Source organism: Astyanax mexicanus, chromosome 19 (genome assembly GCF_023375975.1).
Source record: "Astyanax mexicanus isolate ESR-SI-001 chromosome 19, AstMex3_surface, whole genome shotgun sequence".
Lineage (NCBI taxonomy): Eukaryota > Metazoa > Chordata > Actinopteri > Characiformes > Acestrorhamphidae > Astyanax > Astyanax mexicanus.
The window spans coordinates 26,353,040-26,375,040 of record NC_064426.1 but is presented as its reverse complement, the minus strand read 5'-3'; the positions used below and the strand labels follow the sequence as shown (position 1 = coordinate 26,375,040).

The 22,001-nt window shown below is 37.8% G+C and overlaps 1 protein-coding gene across 1 annotated transcript in view; it reads left to right on the top strand.

Annotated features, from left to right (window-relative positions):
• The window catches only part of plcl5 (phospholipase C like 5), a 135,031-nt gene that overhangs the window by 90,027 nt on the left and 23,003 nt on the right, over nt 1-22,001 (top strand). Inside the window, exons 3-4 of the mRNA XM_022672553.2 lie at nt 14,239-14,442; nt 18,409-18,484. Of these exons, the coding sequence (XP_022528274.2) occupies nt 14,239-14,442; nt 18,409-18,484 (280 nt within the window). The remainder of the gene's footprint in view (nt 1-14,238; nt 14,443-18,408; nt 18,485-22,001) is intronic.

Here is a 22,001-nt window from a genome sequence, read left to right as displayed (position 1 = left end):
AGGGCTTTTATACGAGCCTGAGTGAGGCAAGAGGTCTTTTTCAAAGGAATGTATTGTGCAAAAAGGGTATATGCCTACAACAGGACAAACCCTCAATTAGAGAGAGTCACAGAGAGAAAGAGAGAATGAAAGAGAGAAAGGGGATCAGCTGTTTGTAATGAAGCTCATTAGTGATTTTGGTGATGCTCTGGAAGCTAAAGAAAACAAAAGATCCTGATCCTGATTCCTGCTGCACTAATGCAGTATTTTGCTCTGTAAAGAAAGCGCTTTGCTGGCCTAATTATTTAACATTTACATCTTACAAAAGAGAGTAATAAAAGCAGACAATACAGCTTAATGCTTGATAATTAGACGTGGCGTAGTCGGAGTGTAGAGTGCAGTCATTATGGCTCAAGGTGCTGTTACCCTGCATTCACAATAGCAGGTAAATGTTCAGGCGTTTCCTATTGTAGTACATGATTCATAGCCGCAATTTAGGGGCAAGCAATAGGGCGACAGAGCTGTAACACATCAACTCACATAATGCAAATGAGTGGTGAAGCAGTGAAGCTATTATCTAAATCGATTGGCCCAACAGTTTCTTCAGACATATTGTAGACATGGGGGGTCTGAGGTCTCCAGTGTCTGCTCTCTCAGCTTCAGTCGTGGCTTCAATTGTGTTTTGTTACTGTCCTCAACAGTGTAGTCTTGTATCTTTGCTGGTGGTGTCAATTGATCACATTATTTTCTTCTTAAAGGGGACTAATATTATGCAAAACAAAATAGGAAAATCTACATAGAATCACCAGAGCCTCGCCTACTAGATCAATTGATGATCAGGCATGTCTGCTTTTTTGGAACCTCAGACAATAAATAGCAGGATTAGCCAGTAGACTTTGTCTGATGGAGGAATCTGTACTAACTGTCCTTGACAAGTCAGCAAAGGAGGGAGATGTAGGTACTGTCAAATAAAGAATTTTGTGTTTGTAGTTCTAGTTTTAGTTTTGTAGTTAGTTCATAGTTCATAGTAGTTCAACCATGAACTAATTTGTTCCTTTTTTGCCATTTAGCAAAAACTAATGCTAACGTGTGGTAACTGCTCATAGCGTGACCAGCAACGGTTTATTTACAAAAAAGTTACAGAGCCCTCAAAAGTGATTAATATTGGATATTTAAAAGTAATTAAATAATGAATGTACGCGAAATGGAATTATATTTATATTGTTGTTGTTGTGTAATGTGATATGTCTGGCTAACAGACTTATTTTTCTTGTAATATCTGGGAGTGGTTTGATGCTTTAAAATTAGATTTTTTTTTATGTGCTGAGTAAAAGTTTAACTGAGAGCTCAAGCATCATCCAAAAGTAGCTGTGTGTGTGTATACATGTGTAAGAGAAAAAGAGACAGAGAGAAAGTAGTAAGAATTTATATTTCAGCATATATATATATATATATACACACACAGCTTCCTCTCATAATTCACACATTTTACAGAGCCTGATCACTTATTAGTGGTTTTAATATATATATATATATATATATATATATATATATATATATATATATATATATATATATATATATATATTAAAACCACTAATATATATATATATATATATATATATATATATATATATATTAAAACCACTAATAAGTGATCAGGCTTATTAATCATGCGTGTTAATGACTTAATGTTGATGGCATTAATTTTTGCATTTTTGCACATATTCAGGGACAAAAGAAGAAAATGAAGCGTGAGAGCTAGACAGGTAGCTTGGTCGATTAACCGGCACCCTAGCTGTTCATATGTGCCAGTGTTAATACAGGATTAAATTATAAAGATTTTGATCGCTATTTTGATGAGGTCAATCAGGCAATGTTCTATTTACTAGCTAATGCTGCTTCAGCAGTGCTAGCTGGGGTTAGCAGCAGGCTACAGGCAGATAATACTCACATCTGGATAGCCAATAATCTAGTGCTTAGCGTGTTCAGCAGCAAATGCTAATGCTAGTGGAGAACTAAACTGAAACTCCTTTATTAATCTGTACCTAAGCAGAGTGACTTTACTGCTCCTTACAAAATGACTGATAAAATTCATACATAAGACGCACTGTCAGTTTTTAATTTAAATTTTAAGTGCACCTTTTACTGTGAAAATACAGTAATCCTATGCAGTTTAAATAAGAATGTTTTTTTTTTTTTTTTTTACATTCTTTTTTTTATATTATTGACCCTGTTTGCTATTGGTCATTTCATATCAATATGTCTTTTGCGATACAAATATAGATATTTTTATTGCTACATATTCTCCTAAAATTTGACTTACTAAAGTTACTGTTTCATTACTCCACGTTGTGGTGCTAAGCAAGTGTTTAGGGTAAACCCGTGGTGTTTAAAGCTCAACATTTTTAGGTGCTGTTGTTTTGATTATTTTAACTATATTCATCAAGTGCTGTTAATTAAAGTTGGTAATGGACACACTGGATAAATGTTAAAATTACTGTGGCTTTGTCAGAAACCCATTTGCTAAACTACACAAAAACTGCACATAATACTCAGCACTCTGTAAATTATCCAGTAAAATAATCTAAGAGTAATTAGATAGAAAAAAAAACAACTACTCACTATTCTGCTGAATGTTATTTAGGTATGAAGATATTTAAGGACATGTAAAGACAAAAGTAAAGGACATGATTGTCAGTCAGATATCACATTAATTCTCCCCTTTTTCATCCGATCTGGGGAATTTAAAATGTCTAGAATATGACAGACTGGCTTTCCTCAGGTGTGATAAGGCAGAGATGTGGAGATGTAGCTTTCTGACAGATTTCAGATTTTTTTGAAGTGATTTAAATTACTCTTATCACTAGAGCGACACAATATATCAAACCATTGTCATTTTACTGGCTTTTACAATCCTGAAAAAATGTGACAGTGCACAGATTATGTGTGCTGTGAGAATATCATTACATCTTAGAATAACTTCCAACAAGCTGTATATATAGGAACAAGGGTGTCGCTGTGTTTTCCTTCTAATTTAGCAGACCTGTAAGGCTAAGCTAAGTAAACAAAGCTGTATCATTTTCTTTTAAAGCCAAATAAGTGCTGGATGTTAATCTAAACAGATTCCTCTCCTAAAAACGTTTTATTTAGGTGAGTAAAGTGCTTCCATTTATTTACAGTAAGCTTAGATTTCCATATTTCCACTGGGTACAGCAGCTAATGCCACCTAACAGCGCTACACTGAGGATCCCTGATTTTTCCAGTAAATCAGGCCAATATTAGCTAGTGGTTTGTTCCATGTACCTTGTTTTAAAACCATAAACATGCAAACTACAGTCAGAGAATACTCACCTCTGAACGACGAAAGAGCTAGCGCTTAGCACGGCTAGCGGCTAATGCTTAGACTGCTCCAGCAGAGCTAGCTAGGGTCAACAGCAGGCTACAGGGCTATAAAACTCACCTCTTAATGGCAAAAGTGCTAGCGCTTAGTGCAGTTGGCGGCTAATGCTAATACTGCTCCAGTCTTGGTGCTGGAGAACTAAACTGAAACTCCTGTACATCGCTATAATTCAGCAGAGTGGATTTACTTATCCTTACAACCTGACCGGTAGAATTCATACATAAGACACACCGGATTATAAAACACTAGGGTTGTCACAATTCTCTAAATCCACGATTTGATTTGATTTCTGATTTTAGGGTCACGATTTGATTCTCGATTTTCTTTTTTCTTTTTTTTTTTACAGCAGAGAGGCCTATGCCAGTTTTAGATTAATCTATAGTCAGTCATTGGTTTGATTCATCAAATTTACAATATCTTATTTCAAAAGGTGGACTTGATATAAGAGATGCAAAGTGATACAAGTGATCTGTAAAACACCACATTAGGCACTAATGGTCAAATTTAAATAATGTAATTATTTATGCCACCTAGTGGCTTTTTTGTTAGCAGCAGTGTGCACATAACAAAAATAAATAAATAAAAAATACTGGAACAGTCATGTAAAAAATAATAGAACAATTAGAGCCTTAACAAACTGATCTCTATCCTACTATAACAGTGAAACATGAAAAATAAGACTTATTTTATTGAGAATGGCAAGTTTTTTTCTTTAACAAAGATAAATTATTAACTTTATCTGAGAGAAAGATGCTCCTTAAGGTACCAAAACTATTAACATATTTGAGGCTAGACAAAACAACTGTTATTTTTATATTTTCAAGTTTTTCTTTAAGAAGATGAGAATGTTCACATTCTCTGGAGAAAGGGCTGCTCTTTGAGCTACAGTGTGCTGCGCCATTTGCGTAACGTGCTGCGCCATTTGCGGGAGGGATCGTCGATCCTCTTTTTGACTTCGATGCTCAAGACCATGACATAATTTGAAATTGAAATATCAAAATCGTGACACCCCTATAAGACACACTGTCGATTTTTGGAAAACTTTTTTAAAAGGATTTTAAGTGTGTCTTACAGTGCGAAAAATACGGCAAATTCATCAGTTTTTTTTTTATTCATTGCATCCCTTACAACTTGATTGCAAAATAAATAAATAAATAAATAAATATCATGTTGCGTATTAAATATTGTTAAAAGTATTGTGATATTTTTTACATATTAGTCAACCTCAGTATCCACTGTATAGTAACAGGTCGGAAGATTAGTAGATTAATACCTAAATAATAATAAGCTGTAAAAAAAAAAAAAAAAAAACAAGCTTCAAATTGAAAGGATTGATGGTGTGAGATATAACCCCCCCCCCTCCCCCCCCACACACACACACACACACACACAACATTCTGAAAGAAATGTCTGGAACAAATTATCAAACGTGTTCCGGAAAGCAGCATTTTCCCGCGCTCTTTGTCAATGTGTGTGTGTGTGTTAATCGTGGGATTTGAACCATAATTCGAGAGGCCATTAAACTCAAAGGGGGAAGGGTGAAGTGAAGGAAAGAAAACTGAGGAAAGTGCATCAAACATGAGAAAAAAAAACTGTGTATGTGTGTGTGTGTGTGTGTGTGTGTGTGTGTCCCTCGTGGGAAGTGAATGTCCCAGTGCATATTTCCTCTGCTCTGTTCTTCAGTTTAAACAAACTGTTAATCTTACTCACACCCCGTCACATCCAGAGAGAGAGGGAGAGAAAGTGTGAGAGAGCGAGAGAGCGAGAGAGCGAGAGAGCGAGAGAGCGAGAGAGAGAGAGAGAGCGAGAGAGCGAGAGAGAAGCAGGCAGACTGTACATTATAGAAATACACACATTATAGAGAGGTCAGGAGTGTGAAGGACAGCTGGTCAGGCCCAAAGTCCAGATATCACTCAGCACCACCCGACAGCTGGAGAGCAGAAGGGCCAGATGAAGCAAGGCCTCCTGGGTAAAGATATTGAACTTACACAGGCAGAAAGTTGAAGGTTTCATTGAGGGCCAGACTGATATTATCAGTGTTTAATGATAATATCATTTTGAAAGGACAAGACCGGGTGAAACATCTGTTCAATCTTTGCTTCTTCTATAATCAAGAGTGTTACAAAAAGAGTTTTCTTGCTTTTGCTGGAGGAACTTTCTTTCAAATAACACAAAGACTTCAAAGACTACATTTCCCATAATCCAACAACTCACGATGTCGCGGTCACACTATCCACCTTCACCAATCAAGGGCTATTCTTCTGTTCCCTCTCACCTGTATACTGATCACAGTCACCTGTTTTCAATCACCACTGCTGTGATGATTTAAAGCTCTTCACTTTGTTAAAGACTTTGCGAAGTATTGCCAACTGCTCTCTTTGCGTACTGAATCAAGCACATTTTAGTGTTCTTCATAATAAAAGTCAATATCAACCATGAATGGATATTAGTGCCTTCTATGGCATTTTTCCTGGCACACACGTGACACGATTGAGGATTGAGGGTGCAAGGTTACATCCATCTGCACCCAGTATCAGGCCTCACTCGAACTCCAATAATTTGAACTCCATGGTTCAGCCTCAGTCACAGGATATACAGGTGTGGGTGTTCCCAAGCCATAATACTTCATAATCAGTTTACATAATGCTATCCCATGACTTTTGGCATGACAGTGTATATAGTAAGGCTTTGCACCAGTGTCAGGTCTAAAAAGCATACATGTTATGTAACAAATTAAATGCATAGTTTTTGTAATACATAATTGGAAAAATGAAAAATGTCTATCTTTTTCACACGTTGGAGGGAGGTGAAAGCGTGGCTGATTACACATTCACCACATTCCTCTTGAATTGCTGAAGCTTGTACAAGTAGCGCGACCAGTGTTGCATGGTATTTTCTCCGCCTCTTCATCATAACTGTAAATTAGCGTCTCAAAAGTGTTGTTAGGAGACTTCCATTAACAGTTACAGCAGCAGCAGTAGCTGCGGGAATAGGAATAGACCTCAAATAAGCAACAAAATGATAGACATTTTCAGTTTGCATTGCTTTACTGGGGCCGGATTGGAAACCTGGTCATCATTTTTTCTCTCCTAGGCTCCCCTTTCAGTTTGAAACTGGAATTTTGCACCTGAGCCACCCCTCAAAAAGGACATGCTCCATACATACATTTCTGGACAAGCTGAGAGATACAAAACCGCAGAGGTGTGAACCTGTTACTGTGGGACTTTACTTTGGACTTGAGTGTCAAGACTTGGGACTTTACTCAGTACTTCAGTGTCAAGACTTGGGACTTTACTCAGTACTTTAGTGTCAAGACAAGGGAATTGACTTGGGACTTGAGCATTAAGACTTAGGACTTTACTCTGGACTTGAGTGTCAAGTCCTAGGACCTGACTCTTAACCTGAGTTTTAAGACCTGGGACTTGACACTGGACTTTAGTGTCGAGACTGGGGACTTGATGCAGGACTTGAGTTTTAAGACTTGTGCCTTGACTCAGTATTTTAGTGTCAAGACTTGGGACTTGGACTTGGGACTTGACTCTTTACTTTAGTGTCAAGACTTGCAACTTGACTATGTACTTGAGTGTCAAGATTTGTGACTTGTCCCTGGACTTGAGTGCCAAGACTTGGGACTTGACTCTGTACTTGAATATCAAGATTGGGACTTGACTCTGTACTTGAATTTCAAGACTTGCGACTTGTCCCTGGACTTGAGTGCCAAGATTTGGGACTAGACTCAGGACTTTAATCTTAAGACTTGTGACTTGAGTATAGAGACTTGGGAATTGAATCAAGACTTGAGTGTCAAGACTTGGGATTTGACTTGGGACTATAGTGTCAAGATTTGATTGATTCATGGCATTATTGTCAAGACATGGGACTTGTCCCTGAACTTCATTGCCAAGACTCAGGACTTTAGTGTTAAGACATGGTAATTGACTTGAGACTTGAATATCAAGACTTGGGACTTCACTCTGTACTTGAGTGTCAAGACTTGGGACTTGACTCTGTACTTTAATCGTAAGACTTGGGACATGGCTCAGGACTTGAAGTATAAAGAATTAGGACATTACTCTGGACTTTAGTGTCAAGATTTCTAACATAACTTGAGTATCAAGACTTGGGACTTGATTTGGGACTTGAGTATCAAGACTTAAGACTTGTAGTGTCAAAAGTTTGGCCATAACTTAAATATCAAGACTTGAGTCTCACATGTTATTTACTTGCAACTTAGTGACTTGTTCCACCTCTGCAGAACTGTAATTGTAAATGAAGTAACCATGTGGACTAAAGTGGTGGACTACAGTTCTTGTGAGTGTTATCCTGCCCACTTCACCAAAGTTAAATAGTGCAGTTAGCAGTGTTCCAAACCTGGAGTAGCAACAATAGAGATACTATTCTCCATATTACAATTCAGTGAAGCGTCAGAATCATTTTGATGGTAATATTTTAAGATAAAATTGATATATAATATAACTTTAATGAACGTTGTCTTTTCTTTATAAGGGTGTTTGTCTCAGTGTGTGGTGGGGTGTTTGTCTGGTCATTAAAAGCCAGTTAAGTTGTTTAGGGTTGTAATTTAAAAGAGCAATGAGATGCAGACAAACACACACAGTCAGACAAACACACACACACACACACACACACACACAAGGATGTGTGATTGCTTTATAACCTCAGGGCAGACAGCCAGTTTAGCTTGGCTGAAGGTGAAAATAGCACAGTTGTATATTGATGTGTGTGACTGAGTGTGTGTGTGTGTGTGTGTGTGTGTATGTCTAGGGTGATGAGGTTTGTGATCTTAAGAGTGCTGTATGTGGGGACGGAGTGGCTGGCAGATGCTGTTTGGCTGGGTTCACGTGCCAAGATTCCTGTGTTTGAGGCTTACACACACACACACACACACACACACACACACACACACACACAAATACACATACACACTCACACACTCTCTCTCCCCAAAACACACAGTCACGACTCTTCCGTTTTCTAGACATGTGTGATTGGACGTGCACAAAGACACACAGACACACACAAACAGACACACACACACACACACACACACACACACACAAGCTTGTTATTATCTCTTGTCAGGACATCAAAAGTCAAAGCATGTGCATTAATGCATACTAATTAGAAAACTTCATAAAGACAGATTAATAACAAATATACTGATTAATATAATTTATGCTGATTGAAAAAATAAACACACACTCAAATACACACATACACATTTGTTTTTATGTTATTTAAATGTTGTAAGAACAAGATTCAAGCCACTAATTCTTTATATACAGGTCTAAAAACAGTAAGAGAGCACTTAAAAATGATAAATTTCTTTGTTTTGACCAAATTGAAAACCTCTGGAATATAATCAAGAGGAAGATGGATGATCACAAGCCATCAAACCAAACTAAACTGCTTGACTTTTTGCACCAGGAGTGGCATAAAGTTATCCAAAAGCAGTGTGTAAGACTGGTGGAGGAGAACATGTCAAGATGCATGAAAGCTGTGATTAAAAAACAGGGTTATTCCATCAAATATTGATTTCTAAACTTTTAAAACTTTATGAAAATGAGCTTGTTTTCTTTGCATTACTTGAGGTCTGAAAGCTCTGCATATTTTTTTTTATTTCAGTCATTTTTCACTTCTGCAAATAAATGCTCTAAATGACAATATTTTTATTTGGAATTTTGGAGAAACGTTGTCTATAGAATACGTAGTTTATAGAAAAAAACAAGTGTTTATTTTACCCAAACATATAACTATAAATGATTCAGAAACTGAAGTGGTCTCTTAAAATCTAAATGTCCAAATATGTGTGGACACCCCTTTTAATAAATGCATTGGATAAATACATACTATGTATGTATATATGTGGTATGAAACTCTTCATTGTCCTTTAAAAACCTTGTATCTCCAAAATTGCAACTTTACAACAGATGAAAATAAAACATTTCACAAATGTATTACATCATTACATCAAATTAAATACATCAGTATATCTATCATAAATCTGTTTTTATGATGTTTTCTAATTTAAACCTTCATAAATACATATGCTTTCACTTTTGGTGTTCTGACAAGAAATAAAAACAGACCTGTGTGTGTGTGTGTGTGTGTCTACGTATGTGTGTAAACCTCAAGCGCAGTAATCTTGGCATGTGAACCCAGCCAAACAGCATCTGCAAACCACCCTGTCTCCACATACAGTAGTCAGCACAAAACTCTTTCCCGCCAAACTACACACACACAGACACACACAGTAACTACAATCATATGTTTGTACAGTACAACCATTGTCAAAGAGTAATTGCAAAACAAGTTGCGCCGAGAACTGTTTGGAAGGAAGGTAAAGGTTACCAGAAACAATATATGATTAAAAAATTAGACTTAAATGAGTAACTCTTGGTCATATTTGTTGAGTTATACCTAGAGAAGTAGTGTGCCAGAGATTTCTGCATTAGGTTGTAGAGGTTCCTAATGGTGTCCTATGATTATCCTTCTAAAACAACTTGAATATTTACCCAGTTCTTGCAGATTTTGCAGTAGGGGTGGAGTGTTGATAGTGCTTCCAATACAATAGCATGGTATAGTGTCTAGTGTCGGCAAACTCTTGAGACGGTAGCAGTATGTGGATGAGCATCACCCTGTTGGAATGGTGCATCAGACTGTGGGTTCAGGAAAGGTAGGATCATTGGCTTAGGGACCTTATTAACAGAACATTGGGCTGTCAAAGTGCCTGTAATAAAGATTACACTGGTTTCATACACAGATTCGTTGGTTACCTACAGCAAGACAAAAGTGGAACTTCTCACCAGTGTAACTCAATATCCTAGACCAGGGGTGTCCAAACATTTTTTTGGGGGGGGGCCAGAAGGAGAAATATATGTGCAGTTATGGGCCACAGACTCTGTAATAAGACAAATAATGAAATACACCACTTAAAATAATACATTTAATTGATTACAAATATTTACACACCATTTTATTTGAGTCACTATCTTTATCTATCTTTGACAGTGTTGTGTATTCTAAGATTTTTCTAAGAAATTGATGTTTCGTATCATAATGTCTCTTAATATTATACTCCTTCATTACGGTAACTGATTCCTGACAAATTAAACATACATGCTTCTCTCTGAACCCAGTTAAAAAATAGTCATTTTTACAACGGGCCTGAAATTTTCTGCATTTGCTGTCCATTTTTCGTTTCTTTGGAGTTGTCATGTTCTTCAAAAGCTAAGGAACATTAAAGCGTCAATCTGTATTATTTAGTTTCTAAACTGAAAGCAGAAGCATAAAATAATTGGTATAAGGGATAAAATATTGTTTGTAATGGTACCAGTGTGTTGGAACGATCATTCCTGCTAAGCCTAATATATTCATTCTAAAAACTGGGGTGTTGGGTCGCTATTCGTGGGACTTCTTCTGGCCAAATTACGTCTTTACGTATTTGCGTCACACATATACAGCCTCTGAAAATGGATTTGGCTGTTTTACTGCGAGCACACTCACGCTTTTCAACTCTTTGGTCTGTTTTCTAACACCTAGCATTCAAACTTTGAATCTCACATTATAAATAATAGCGGGTCAGCTTTAATTTTATTTCTGAAATACCTTGCGGGCCACTCCAAAAAAGGAAACGGGCCGCAAATGGTCCGCGGGCCGTAGTTTGGACACCCCTGTCCTAGACCATTTTGCATGGAGAGGTTCCTAATGGTGTTCTGTGACAGTCATTTCCATACAGCTTGAATATTCATGTATTTTCTGCAGATTTTGCGATAGGCTATGGAGTGCTTATATCGCCTCCAAATGCAATGCATGGCATGCTCTTGAGATGGCTTTTTGTCCGTGGACGAGCATTGTCTTTTCAGGGAAGTGCATAACATCCTGAATGCATAACATTACTGAATCTGCCATATTTCCTCATTTCTCTCCAATCAGAGGACACCGTGTTCCTCATTGTCTGGCTTAGAATGGACTTTGTGTCTTAAGTGAGTCTTTGATGAAGGTTGTTGCTTTCAGAGCCTCCGCCGCTCTTCCCTCAGTTCCTCTGTGCGTTAGGAAACCGTCGCTCGGTGCCGCCGAGAGCCTGAGAGCCTGAGAGAGTGACATTTATGTAGAGCACATCCTCGCTCGCCCTCGTGTGATGTTCCGAGCCAAAGGCAACGCTTGGTTCTCCTCTGTACTGCGGCACACAGAGGGCCGAGTGTGCTCCTCTTACAAACTACCACATGACTTTCACTTAGCCGCTAACTCGACAGTGAGCACCGGCCATCCCCAGCTGACTGTTTCTCCCAGTACAACAGCTCACGGGTCAGGAGGAAGCAAATGAGCTGATACGCTTTAAAATAGTAGAGGTCATTTCAGAGGCCTAGCTATAACCCAGCTTACCCAGAGTTCCAGTCCGCAGGTATAATTATATGTTGCTGAAAATATTTTCTGTACAGTACTGTTTAAAAATTGGTGAACTGGTGTTTTTTTTTTTTTATAAGAATAAGAAAACTTAATAGGCATACTTGCAAGAAGACAATGCTGGTTATTTTAGTTCTTTATTTCTTTAATTGAGTTACATATTTTATTTTATGAGTTTACTTACTTATCTCTTTGTTTTATTGCTTTATATTTTGCATGTCTGCATATACTTTTATTTTGAATTATTTATTTATTAAATACACAGTTTGCTTGTTTTTATCATTTAAACTTAATTTTCAATCCCTTGAATTTTGTATATGCACGGATGCATTCAAAGTAAGGGTTACCCTCAATGTATTTACCGAGTGGAAATAAAGGTCGATTGATTGATTAATTGAGCTAATGGTCATCTGTTTGTTATCTTGTTAACTAATCTGATGCACCAAACGTCTATGACATTGTAGAAACAATTGAATCCAGTGTGGGTCCGATTACAGTGACACGGCACCTTCACATATTCGGCCTGTGCTGTTAGCAGTTAGCTAATTAGCCTGTAAGCTAACATGATCTGTCTGTGGTTTGCTTTTAGTTGTGAGTTTGTTAGCTTGTTAGCTAACTCTATATTTTGGTGGTGTTAGCGGTTAGCCTGGTTTCACTCTTTCAGTGCTAGGCTGTTTCTTAATCTGTGTTCTTGTCTGTACTCGTGTTCTTGTGGACTCGGGAAACGTCATCAGTCGCAGCCCAAGAACTTTTCCAATTCAGAAGATCGCAGTTAGCCAAGTACACAACTAATAGCCGGTTGTGTTCTTGCTCCTCCCACTTAATCGAGGATGCATGGAAGGTGACTTGTGTGAACTTCTTACAGCCCGATAACCCAGAATGCACCTCTCAGCAGTATAAACGTAATGGCGGAGGAAAAGGTACATAGATAAGTACCTGTACATTTTCAAAACAGTACTGCTGTGTGCTAAAACAATGTCTTAAGTTATTTTTAGGCGAAAATGTAAAGGTTTAGACTTCAGATATGCGGTTTATTTGTTTAGAAAAAAGGGGCTAGGTGAAAATGTGCTCCTATGTTTTCGGAACAACGCTTTCCGCTCCTCTAAGAGGGTGACCTCATCAAGTACACAGCGGTTCCAATTACAGAACAAACGTCCAGCTTCCTCCCGTCCTCGGGAGTCCGCACTCGCGATCCGAACTTCCCAAGTGCGTACTTGACAAGTACGGGAGTCCAGATTTGTGTACTTGTGTATTAAGAAATGACCCTAGCCTTATGTGTCTGCTCCTTTGACTGCGTTGACCGGCACTCTGCAGCGCCCTTTAGTGGTATGGCGGCATGTGAAAAATGCATACGGGTTCTAAACTCCCCCGCATATACCATATGAACCGGTATACCCCCTAGCACTATGTCAGACTAAGAGTTACACATTACATTACATTTGGCAGACATTTTGTCCAAAGCGACTTACAATAGTCAAGTACAAAAGTAATAGGAATTAAGATAAACCATTTTTAGATAGGGCTTAAAGGAGGTCGAAGGGAAATAAAGGGATAGAGAAGTGAAGGAGGGGAAGAAGGAAATGGGGTTAGAAGTAGTTAGTAGGGGTGGGCGATATGGCTCTAAAATAATATCACGATATTTCAGGGTATTTTTGAGATAACGATATACTTGGCAAAATAGGAAAACAGAAAAATAATTCATTAATTTCAGGAATATAGTATAATAGTATAACAGTATAATCATAATGTGGCAAAATAAATAATATAGCATAAAATAATATAATGCAGCAAAAAATATTGCAGAATATTTTCATGCATATAAACTGCAAACTAAAACTATAAACTAAAACAATTATACAATAAATACACTTAAAGCTTCACAGTAAATAATGGACTCCTTTTAAGACAAACCATGCCTATTATCACGATATGGATTTTTAATATCATGATATTTCTGTGTCACGATATATTGTATACGATATAATATTGCCCACCCCTAGTAGTTAGTGTGTTAGAGGTGTTAAGACATTTACACATTTAACAGCTACTGTATGACTGGCTTAAATATATGTTCAGTGTTCACTTTGTCTGTAGACATACAACAAACAAGTCTGTATTTGAGTATCTGAATTTTTCAGTTTTTAAAACAACCCAGAACTTGAAGGTATTGTAGCCATATAAACACCGCAGAGCATTAGTGAGGTCAGAAAATGGAGCAATATATTTCTCTATATGCAATAAATTCTTGTTATTCCAGGAAAACATACATGGTTGGTTATTATTAGATTAATCTTTTTATTTTGTCATTTAGCTAAATCTGTAAGTATTTAAATTACGTGATGTCAAGTCTTTAAAGTAGTGTGTAAGTAGCTGCAAATCTCTCAAGCTGTGTGTGTGTGTGTGTGTGTTTGTGTGTGTTTCCTCTCTGGCAGAACGCCATGGTGTCGTTTAAAGAGCTGTGTGGCCTGACCCCGGCGGCTAACATGAAGCAATGTATCCTGACCGTGTCCTCGTGGCTTCTGAACAGCGAGCGCTGCCTGCGGGTCACTGTGGACCTGAGCGAGGCCTATCCCACCATGGAGGCGCAGGGACCTGTTCCAGAGCTGCTGCGCAAAGTCCTCACCGCCTACGACACGGTACGCTAACACACCAGCATTCGAACACAAGCAAGCTGTACTGATTGTACTGAGTTTTTAATAATACCATGTACTGTATCCAGTCTACTGGGATGTACTAGTGCATCTCAGAAAATTAAAATATCATTAAAGTTATCTTATTTCAGTAATTCGGTTCCAAATATGAAGCTCATATATTATATAGATGTATTACACACAGAGTGATCTATTTTAAGCCTTTATTTCTTTTATTGTTGATGATTATGGCTTACAGCCAATGAAATCCCAAAATCAGAGTCTCAGAAAAGTATTATATAAGACCAGTTAGGTCAAGTCCTGCTGGAAAATGAAATCCGCATCTCTGTAAAAGTTGTCAGCAGAGGGAAACATAAAGTGCTGTAAGAAAACACTACACTGACTTTGAACTTGATATAACACAGTGGATCAACACCAGCAGATGACATGGCTCTCCAACCATCACTGATTTTGGAAACCTCACACTTTTTAATAGTTTTGTATTATTGTTTTTTTTACTCTTTTTTCCATTTATTTATGTGTATTTTTATTGTACTATGTAAAAGTTAGTTCTAGACTGATTTTAACTTTTTTAGTAATAATCTTATCATCATCTCCACACTGGAGACTCTTGATTTTTAAATGAAATGCAAAATTTACTGATGGTTAGTGATGGTTTGGAGAGCCATGTCATCTGCTGGTGTACTAATGAGTGGGTTGGGTAGTTGGCTTTGTAAATTGAAGAGAAAATGGGATAAAAAATATATATTATAATATATATATATATATATATATATATATATATATATATATATATATATATATATATATATATATATATATATTATTATTATTATTATTATTTTTTTTTTTTTTAAATATGGATACAAAACTCTGCAAGCATTTTAACACACCAGTTTTCCAGCCATTTCATAATATACTGCAGTATATTTTACAGTAAAATGCTAAAACTGTTTTTACTAGACAACAATTTGTGTATAATGTGTTTATAATGAATTATAATAAATAAGTTTAAGTAAGTATCATTAATTATTAGAATAAATAACATTTTCCAGCATTCTATAAAGCTCCTCCATTCAGTGCATACGACATTATGTATTAATGGGCGGAGCATGTATAGGTCAGTTTCCACAGAAGTGCATTACTGTACGTCAAACCCACAGATGATGCATTACACTGCAGCATATACTGTATACAGCATCCTACATTCATCTACCATCTCACACACTGTGACACACTACACGCTTATTTACTTCACTTATTACAAACACAGCACCACAATGTGTCAGACTCTGTACACACTCACACACACACACACAAAAAAAAACATCCACCGTGTTACCCCATGCTGTGCACTTTCCCCGCAGTAATGTTCTATACTGATCTGAGCAGACAGCCTCATGTATAATTTGTGTGTATATGAGTGTGTGTGTGTGTGTGTGTGTGTGTATTTGTATAAAGTGAAGCTGAAAGCAGCTGCTGCAGATTTGCTGTGTGCACTGCAGAATGCCCTCTCTCAGTCTGGAAGTGTAGTCTATACACTTGGCCCTCGGTTGTCAAATAACACGGTGCACAATTAAGATGTGCGCCTTTTTTACGTTAACTAAATAGCTCTTCAGATAAGACGTGGACAAAAGTATGCAAGAATCTCTAAAACAGTAAAAAACAGCCTGTTTTGTAGCTAAAAGCCTTTAACGCAGAGTATAATCCATAGCCTAACATACCAAAAGTCATAGTATAGCATTATGTGAATAGATCATGAAGTGTTACCTCAGCTTGGCAAAGATAAAGATGTGAACAAGCAGGAAGCAAAACCACTGCGCCATTAAAATAGTGATCCGCCAAAGTCAGAGCGCACCTGGCTCTTAAAGGGAATAGCAAGTGATACATACAGCTCTGGAAAAAAAAGAAACCACTTCAGTTTCTCTGATTTTGCTATTTATAGGTATATGTTTGAGTAAAATGAACATTATTGTTTTATTCTATAAACTATGGACAACTTTCTCCCAAATTCCAAATCTTAATATTGTCATTTAAAGCATTTATTTGCAGAAAATGATAGAAAGATGCAGAGCTTTCAGACCTCAAATAATGCAAAGAAAACAAGCTTATTCATAAAATGTTAAGAGTTTAGAAATCAATATTTGGTGGAATAATCCTGTTTTTTAGTCACAGTTTTCATGCATCTTGCTTTGTTCTCCTCCACCAGTCTTACACACTGCTTTTGGATAACTTTATACCACTCCTGGTGCAAAGATTCAAGCAGTTCAGCTTGGTTAGATGGCTTGTGATCATCCACTTTCCTCTTGATTATATTCCAGAGGTTTTCAATTTGGTAAAATCAGAGACACTCATCATTTTTAAGTGGTCTCTTATTTTTTTCCAGAGCTGTACACTAATTGGTTAATTTCATGTTACACCCAAAACACACCGGTGATGTGATGTAACACAATGGTAAACATGCCCCTGTCCCAACTTCTTTGGGATTTGTTGCAGAGATCAAATTCAAATTCAATCAATAACGTTTAATCGTTTGAACATTAAATATCTTGTATTTGTTGTGTATTATATTAAATATATACACTGCCTGGCCAAAAAGAAAAAGTCGCCACCTGGATTTGAGTAAGTAAATGATGGGGTTGATGCTGCAGTTGGTCTTCAGGTTTAGGTTCAGCAACAGTATGTGCTGAAAGAATAAGGTCAGCTGACCTACTGAATATACTGAATATAGACCAGGTTATTCCATCAATGGATTTTTTCTCCTGATGGCACAGATATATTCCAAGATAACAGTGCCAGGATTCATGGGGCTGGAATTGTAAAAGAGTGATTCAGGGAGCATGAGATCATCATTTTCACACATGGATTGTCATGGACAGTCCAGAATCTTAACCCCATTGAAAATCTTTGGGATGTGCTGGAAAAGACTTTACGCAGCAGCCTGTACCATCATCAATGCTGCAAGATCTTGGTGAAAAATTAATGCAACACTGGATTAAAATTATTCTTGTGACATTGCAGAAGCGAATCGAAACAATGCCACAGTGAATGCATAGAGCAATTAAAGCTAAAGGCTTTTCAATCAAAGCTAAAGGCTTTTTAACTGGACGACCATCTTTTCAGCCACATTGACAATTAAAGGCCAATTTAGACTAATCAAAGCCAGCTCCCAGCAAAAGCTGGTCCTGAGCTGGATTTTTCAGCTGTGTAGTCACTGGAGAATACCAGACATTTCTACATCTTCCCACTAACCTAATGTGATCCAAAGACCATAGGAACCATAGCAACCATAGGCCAGGACCCAAAGATCGGCCTGTGACCTGAGAAACCCTGTTCTACCATGTTCTAGAACATTCTGGTTCAGCTGACCCTGAAGCACTGATGTGTTGAAGCAAGTGACATCACTACCATATTGTCAGACTGGATCTTCACTGCAGCTTCTGCAGTTTCACACATACACACACTTTCTCACACACACACACACACACACACACACACACCAGGCCAAAGCCTGACCTCAGCATCATCACATTGGAACTCACATTGGCCTGAGAAGCCTAGCGGGGGTTTTCAAACAGAATTGAGCTTCGGTCAAGAGCTGCTCATTTAGAAACACGCAGACGCACGCACACACATTCTCAGACACGACAGAGCCTTTAAGCATAGCATAAAAGCAGCAAATATTTGTGTGCGTGTGTGTTTGTGTGTGTGTGTGTGTCTTTCTAAATTGGGCCTTGAATGAAGTCACAGTGCTGTAAGTAGCAGTAATGGAAACAATGGAGTGGCTCTAATCTCCTGTCACTTTTCAGCACAAAGCACATTTATTGCTTGTTTTGACTCCAAATCTTTCTGTCAATACTGTACACACCTTGGAGTGTGTGTGTGTGTTTGTGTCTGATCCACTTCCTGCAGAGACTTGACTTCCTATTTCCTCTTCCTGGCTTCCTCTAGATGATCCAGACCAGTCGCACTTTGATTGAGTCGGCAGACAGCGTCTACTGTAAACTCACACAAGCACAGCGAGCAGGTAAGAGCACTCTACCAAAAGTGTGTGAAAGTACCTACTGTATTTTTCGTACTATAAGGTGCACTTAAAATCCTTTAATTTTCCAAAAAACTGTCAGTGCGACTTATAATCTATTGTAAGGAGCAGTAAAGCCACTCCGCTGAAGTACAGCGTTATACAGGAGTTTTAGTTTAGTTCTCCTGCAGCGTTAGCATTAGCTCTTTTGCCATTTAGAGGTGTAGCCTGTTGGTAACTTCGGCAAGCACTGCTGGAGCAGCATTAGCATTAGTTGCTAGGTCAGTATACAGTAGTCTGCATATTTACTGTGTAAAAACAAGTTACGTAGGATGAACCGCCAGCTAATACCGCCCTGCTAACTACAACTCCCAGGGTTCCTCAGTGTAGCTTTGTCGGGCGGCATTATGCACTAACAGTAGCTAGAGCTAGCAGTTAGCTGCTAATGCCTAAGTGGAAATCTGGAAATATAAGCTTACTGTAAATAAACGGAAGCGCTTTGCTCACCCAAATAAACAGTTTTCAGAAGAAAAATCGGTGTAGATTAACATCCAGCACTCGTTTGACTCATTTGAGAAAATGCTATTTTATGTAATTACAGTTTTGTTTACTTAGCTTTACAGTGCTGAATTAGAAGTAAAACATGGCGACACCCCTGTTCCTTACTAGTGTCACTTAATGCACCTTATGTATGAAAATAGACCATACATACCTTCTTACCTTTTTACCTTGTTATTTATTTTAATTTTTTCTTTTTATTTATCTAATTTTATGTTTTACCATTTAGACCTTTTTATTTTATTTATTTTAATCATTCCATCCTTTTATTTGTTTTGTTACAGCCTTTATTTTTGGCCTTTTACATTTTTATTTCATTTATTTTCTTCTTTTTAATTTTTATATATTTTTTACTTTATTTTTTTTTAACTGTGTTTATATTTTATCATTCTATGTATTTATCTCTTTGTTTTATTGCTCTACATTTTAGCCTGTTTGCATTTCCTTTTATTTTGAATTATTTTATTTTTTCGTAATTAAATCTTACACTGTTTGTTTTTTTATAATTTAAATTTAAGTTTCAATCCCTTTAAGTCTATGTAAGCTTGGCTACATTAAAAAATGAGGGTTACCCTCAATGTATTTACCGAGTGAAAGTAAAGGTTGATTGACTGATTGATTGATTGTGTGCTTTATAATCCAGTGCGCCCTTAAGTGCAAAAAATAAGGTATATGGAATAATGTGTCCCATGACTTTTGCCAGATCCTGTGGAAGTTAAAGTATGCTGCACTGACGTGGAAGAACAGGGCGTTCCTGCATTTAATGTTTACACAGACAATTCTAACCATACTTTAACATGAGTATATTTAGTAGCTATGATTTCAGAAGGAAGATGCTTTTCCTGGAACTAGAAGTGTTTTTTCCATGGGATTGGAGTGAAATGTTCTGATTGGCAGTTTAATATATTTGGACAAACCTGATCACAACATATACACAGATCAATAAACCAGATGTTTGATGTGCTTCACACTCCTGAAGGTCTTTTATTTCAGAACATGGATGAGCAACACATGCATCATCATTAATCACAGGACTTATTTATGTCTGTTTATGTACAGAACACACACACACACTCACACACTCACACATTCACACAGACTGATGTATTTCATTGGAAATGCACCCCTCTTGGTTTCATTCTGTTCTTCTGGTAAAGAGTGTGTGTGTTGTATGCTTAGAACAGGAGAGCCATGCAATCATGTGAACTCCTCTGGACAGCATTTGGTGCCTGGAAGGGTTTTCTTCATCCACACACACACACACACACACACACACACACACACACACAGGGTTATCCATCATTTTGAGGCATCACAGGGGGGCTGACCCCCTAAAGCTTCTTTCAGAATTCATTCAGTCTCCACCTCTGTTTCGCTCTCTCTATCTTTCTCATTCATTCAGTCCTCTCTTTATTTTTCCTTTTTTTATCTCTGTGTTTAGATCTGTCCCTCTTTCTTCCTCTCTCTCTCCTCTCTTCCTGTTCTTCCTCATTGTTCAGTCCTGGGTCTGTTTTTCATTTATGTCTGTCTTTCTTTCTCTCTCTCTGTCTCACAGTCTTTGTCTTTTTCTACATATTCTTTCTTCCTTCTTTTCTAATTCTTTTTCTGTTTTCCTCTTTCCCCTATCTCACATACTCACTCTTTTTCTTTGTAATTTTGTTCAGTCCTAATCCTCCCCTTCTCTTTATCTCTCTCTCTCTCTCTCTCTCTCTTTTGAATCAGATTTGAGTCACTTTCATATTTGGTTTTTCAATCAGATATGCACCCAATTTGAGATCATGCAGCGTGAATGTGAAGAGTCGTATCAGATTTTTGCCTGCACACTACACTTGTTGTCGTTGCCATCTGCCAGCACCAGTGTTGTGCCGAATTCGGTCTCCCTACCAGAATCTGACATGTCAAATCTGATCATTTTCAATCAGATTTGAGTCATGTTTGTATGGGGTCCTAGATTTTATGTGTATTTTTGTCTGTATGCATATATTTAGTGAGGTCATCTTCTGCCAGCACCAGTGTTGTGCCGAATTCAGTCTCCCCACTAAAATCTGACATGTCAAATCCGATCTTTTTCAATCAGATTTGAGTTATGTTTGTACGTGGTCTTTTTGTCTGTATGCATGTATTTAGTGATGTCATCATCTGACAGCGCTGGTGTTGTGCTCTATTACTGTTGTGGTGTTGAGAAGATTTGTACTTTCTATCTACCTATCTATATATCTATCTGTCTGTCATTTCTGTCTGTCTGTCTGTCTGTCTGAAATCCGACTCCATCAGGCAGATGTATGGGCACAGCAGATTAGCATTCTTATGAAAAAAATGGAATTGGTGAATTGGGCTTGTAATGTGAACATAGCCTTTATTTCCCTCTCCGTCTGCCTCCCTCTCTGTCTTTCTCTTTCTCTCTCTCTCTCTCTCTCCCTCTCTCTCTCTCTCTCTCTCTCTGTCTCTCTCTCTCTCTCTCATTCTGTCTCTGTCTCTTACATAATGAGCAGAAGATGAGGAGCAGAAGTGGTAAGGAAGTGAAGGACACTCTCGTTAGCCTTCATTAGTTCTATTAATGGGTAACTGTTCCTCAGACGCAGAGTGTGTGTGCGTGTGTGTGCGTGTGTGTGCGTGTGTGCGCGCGTGTGCGCGCGTGTGTGCGCGCGTGTGTGCGCGCGTGTGCGTGCGTGTGTGTGTGTGTGCATGTGTGAGAGTGCACACTAGAGTAAAGGCTTTTTGTTTTGAAGCTTGTTTCCACCAAAAAAAAGACGCCCCCTGTTTGGTCTTGCATTGCCATGGCAATGGCTTCCTCATATCACAGCTAAAGAGAGAGAGAGAAAGAAAGAGAGAGAGAGAAAAGAGACCAAACAAGAGAGAGAGAGAGAAAGAGAGAGAGAGAGAAAGAAAGAAAAAGCATCAAAGAGGGAGAGAGAAAGCTGCAGAGAGAAATATAGAGAGAGAGAGAGACAGAAGAATATCAATA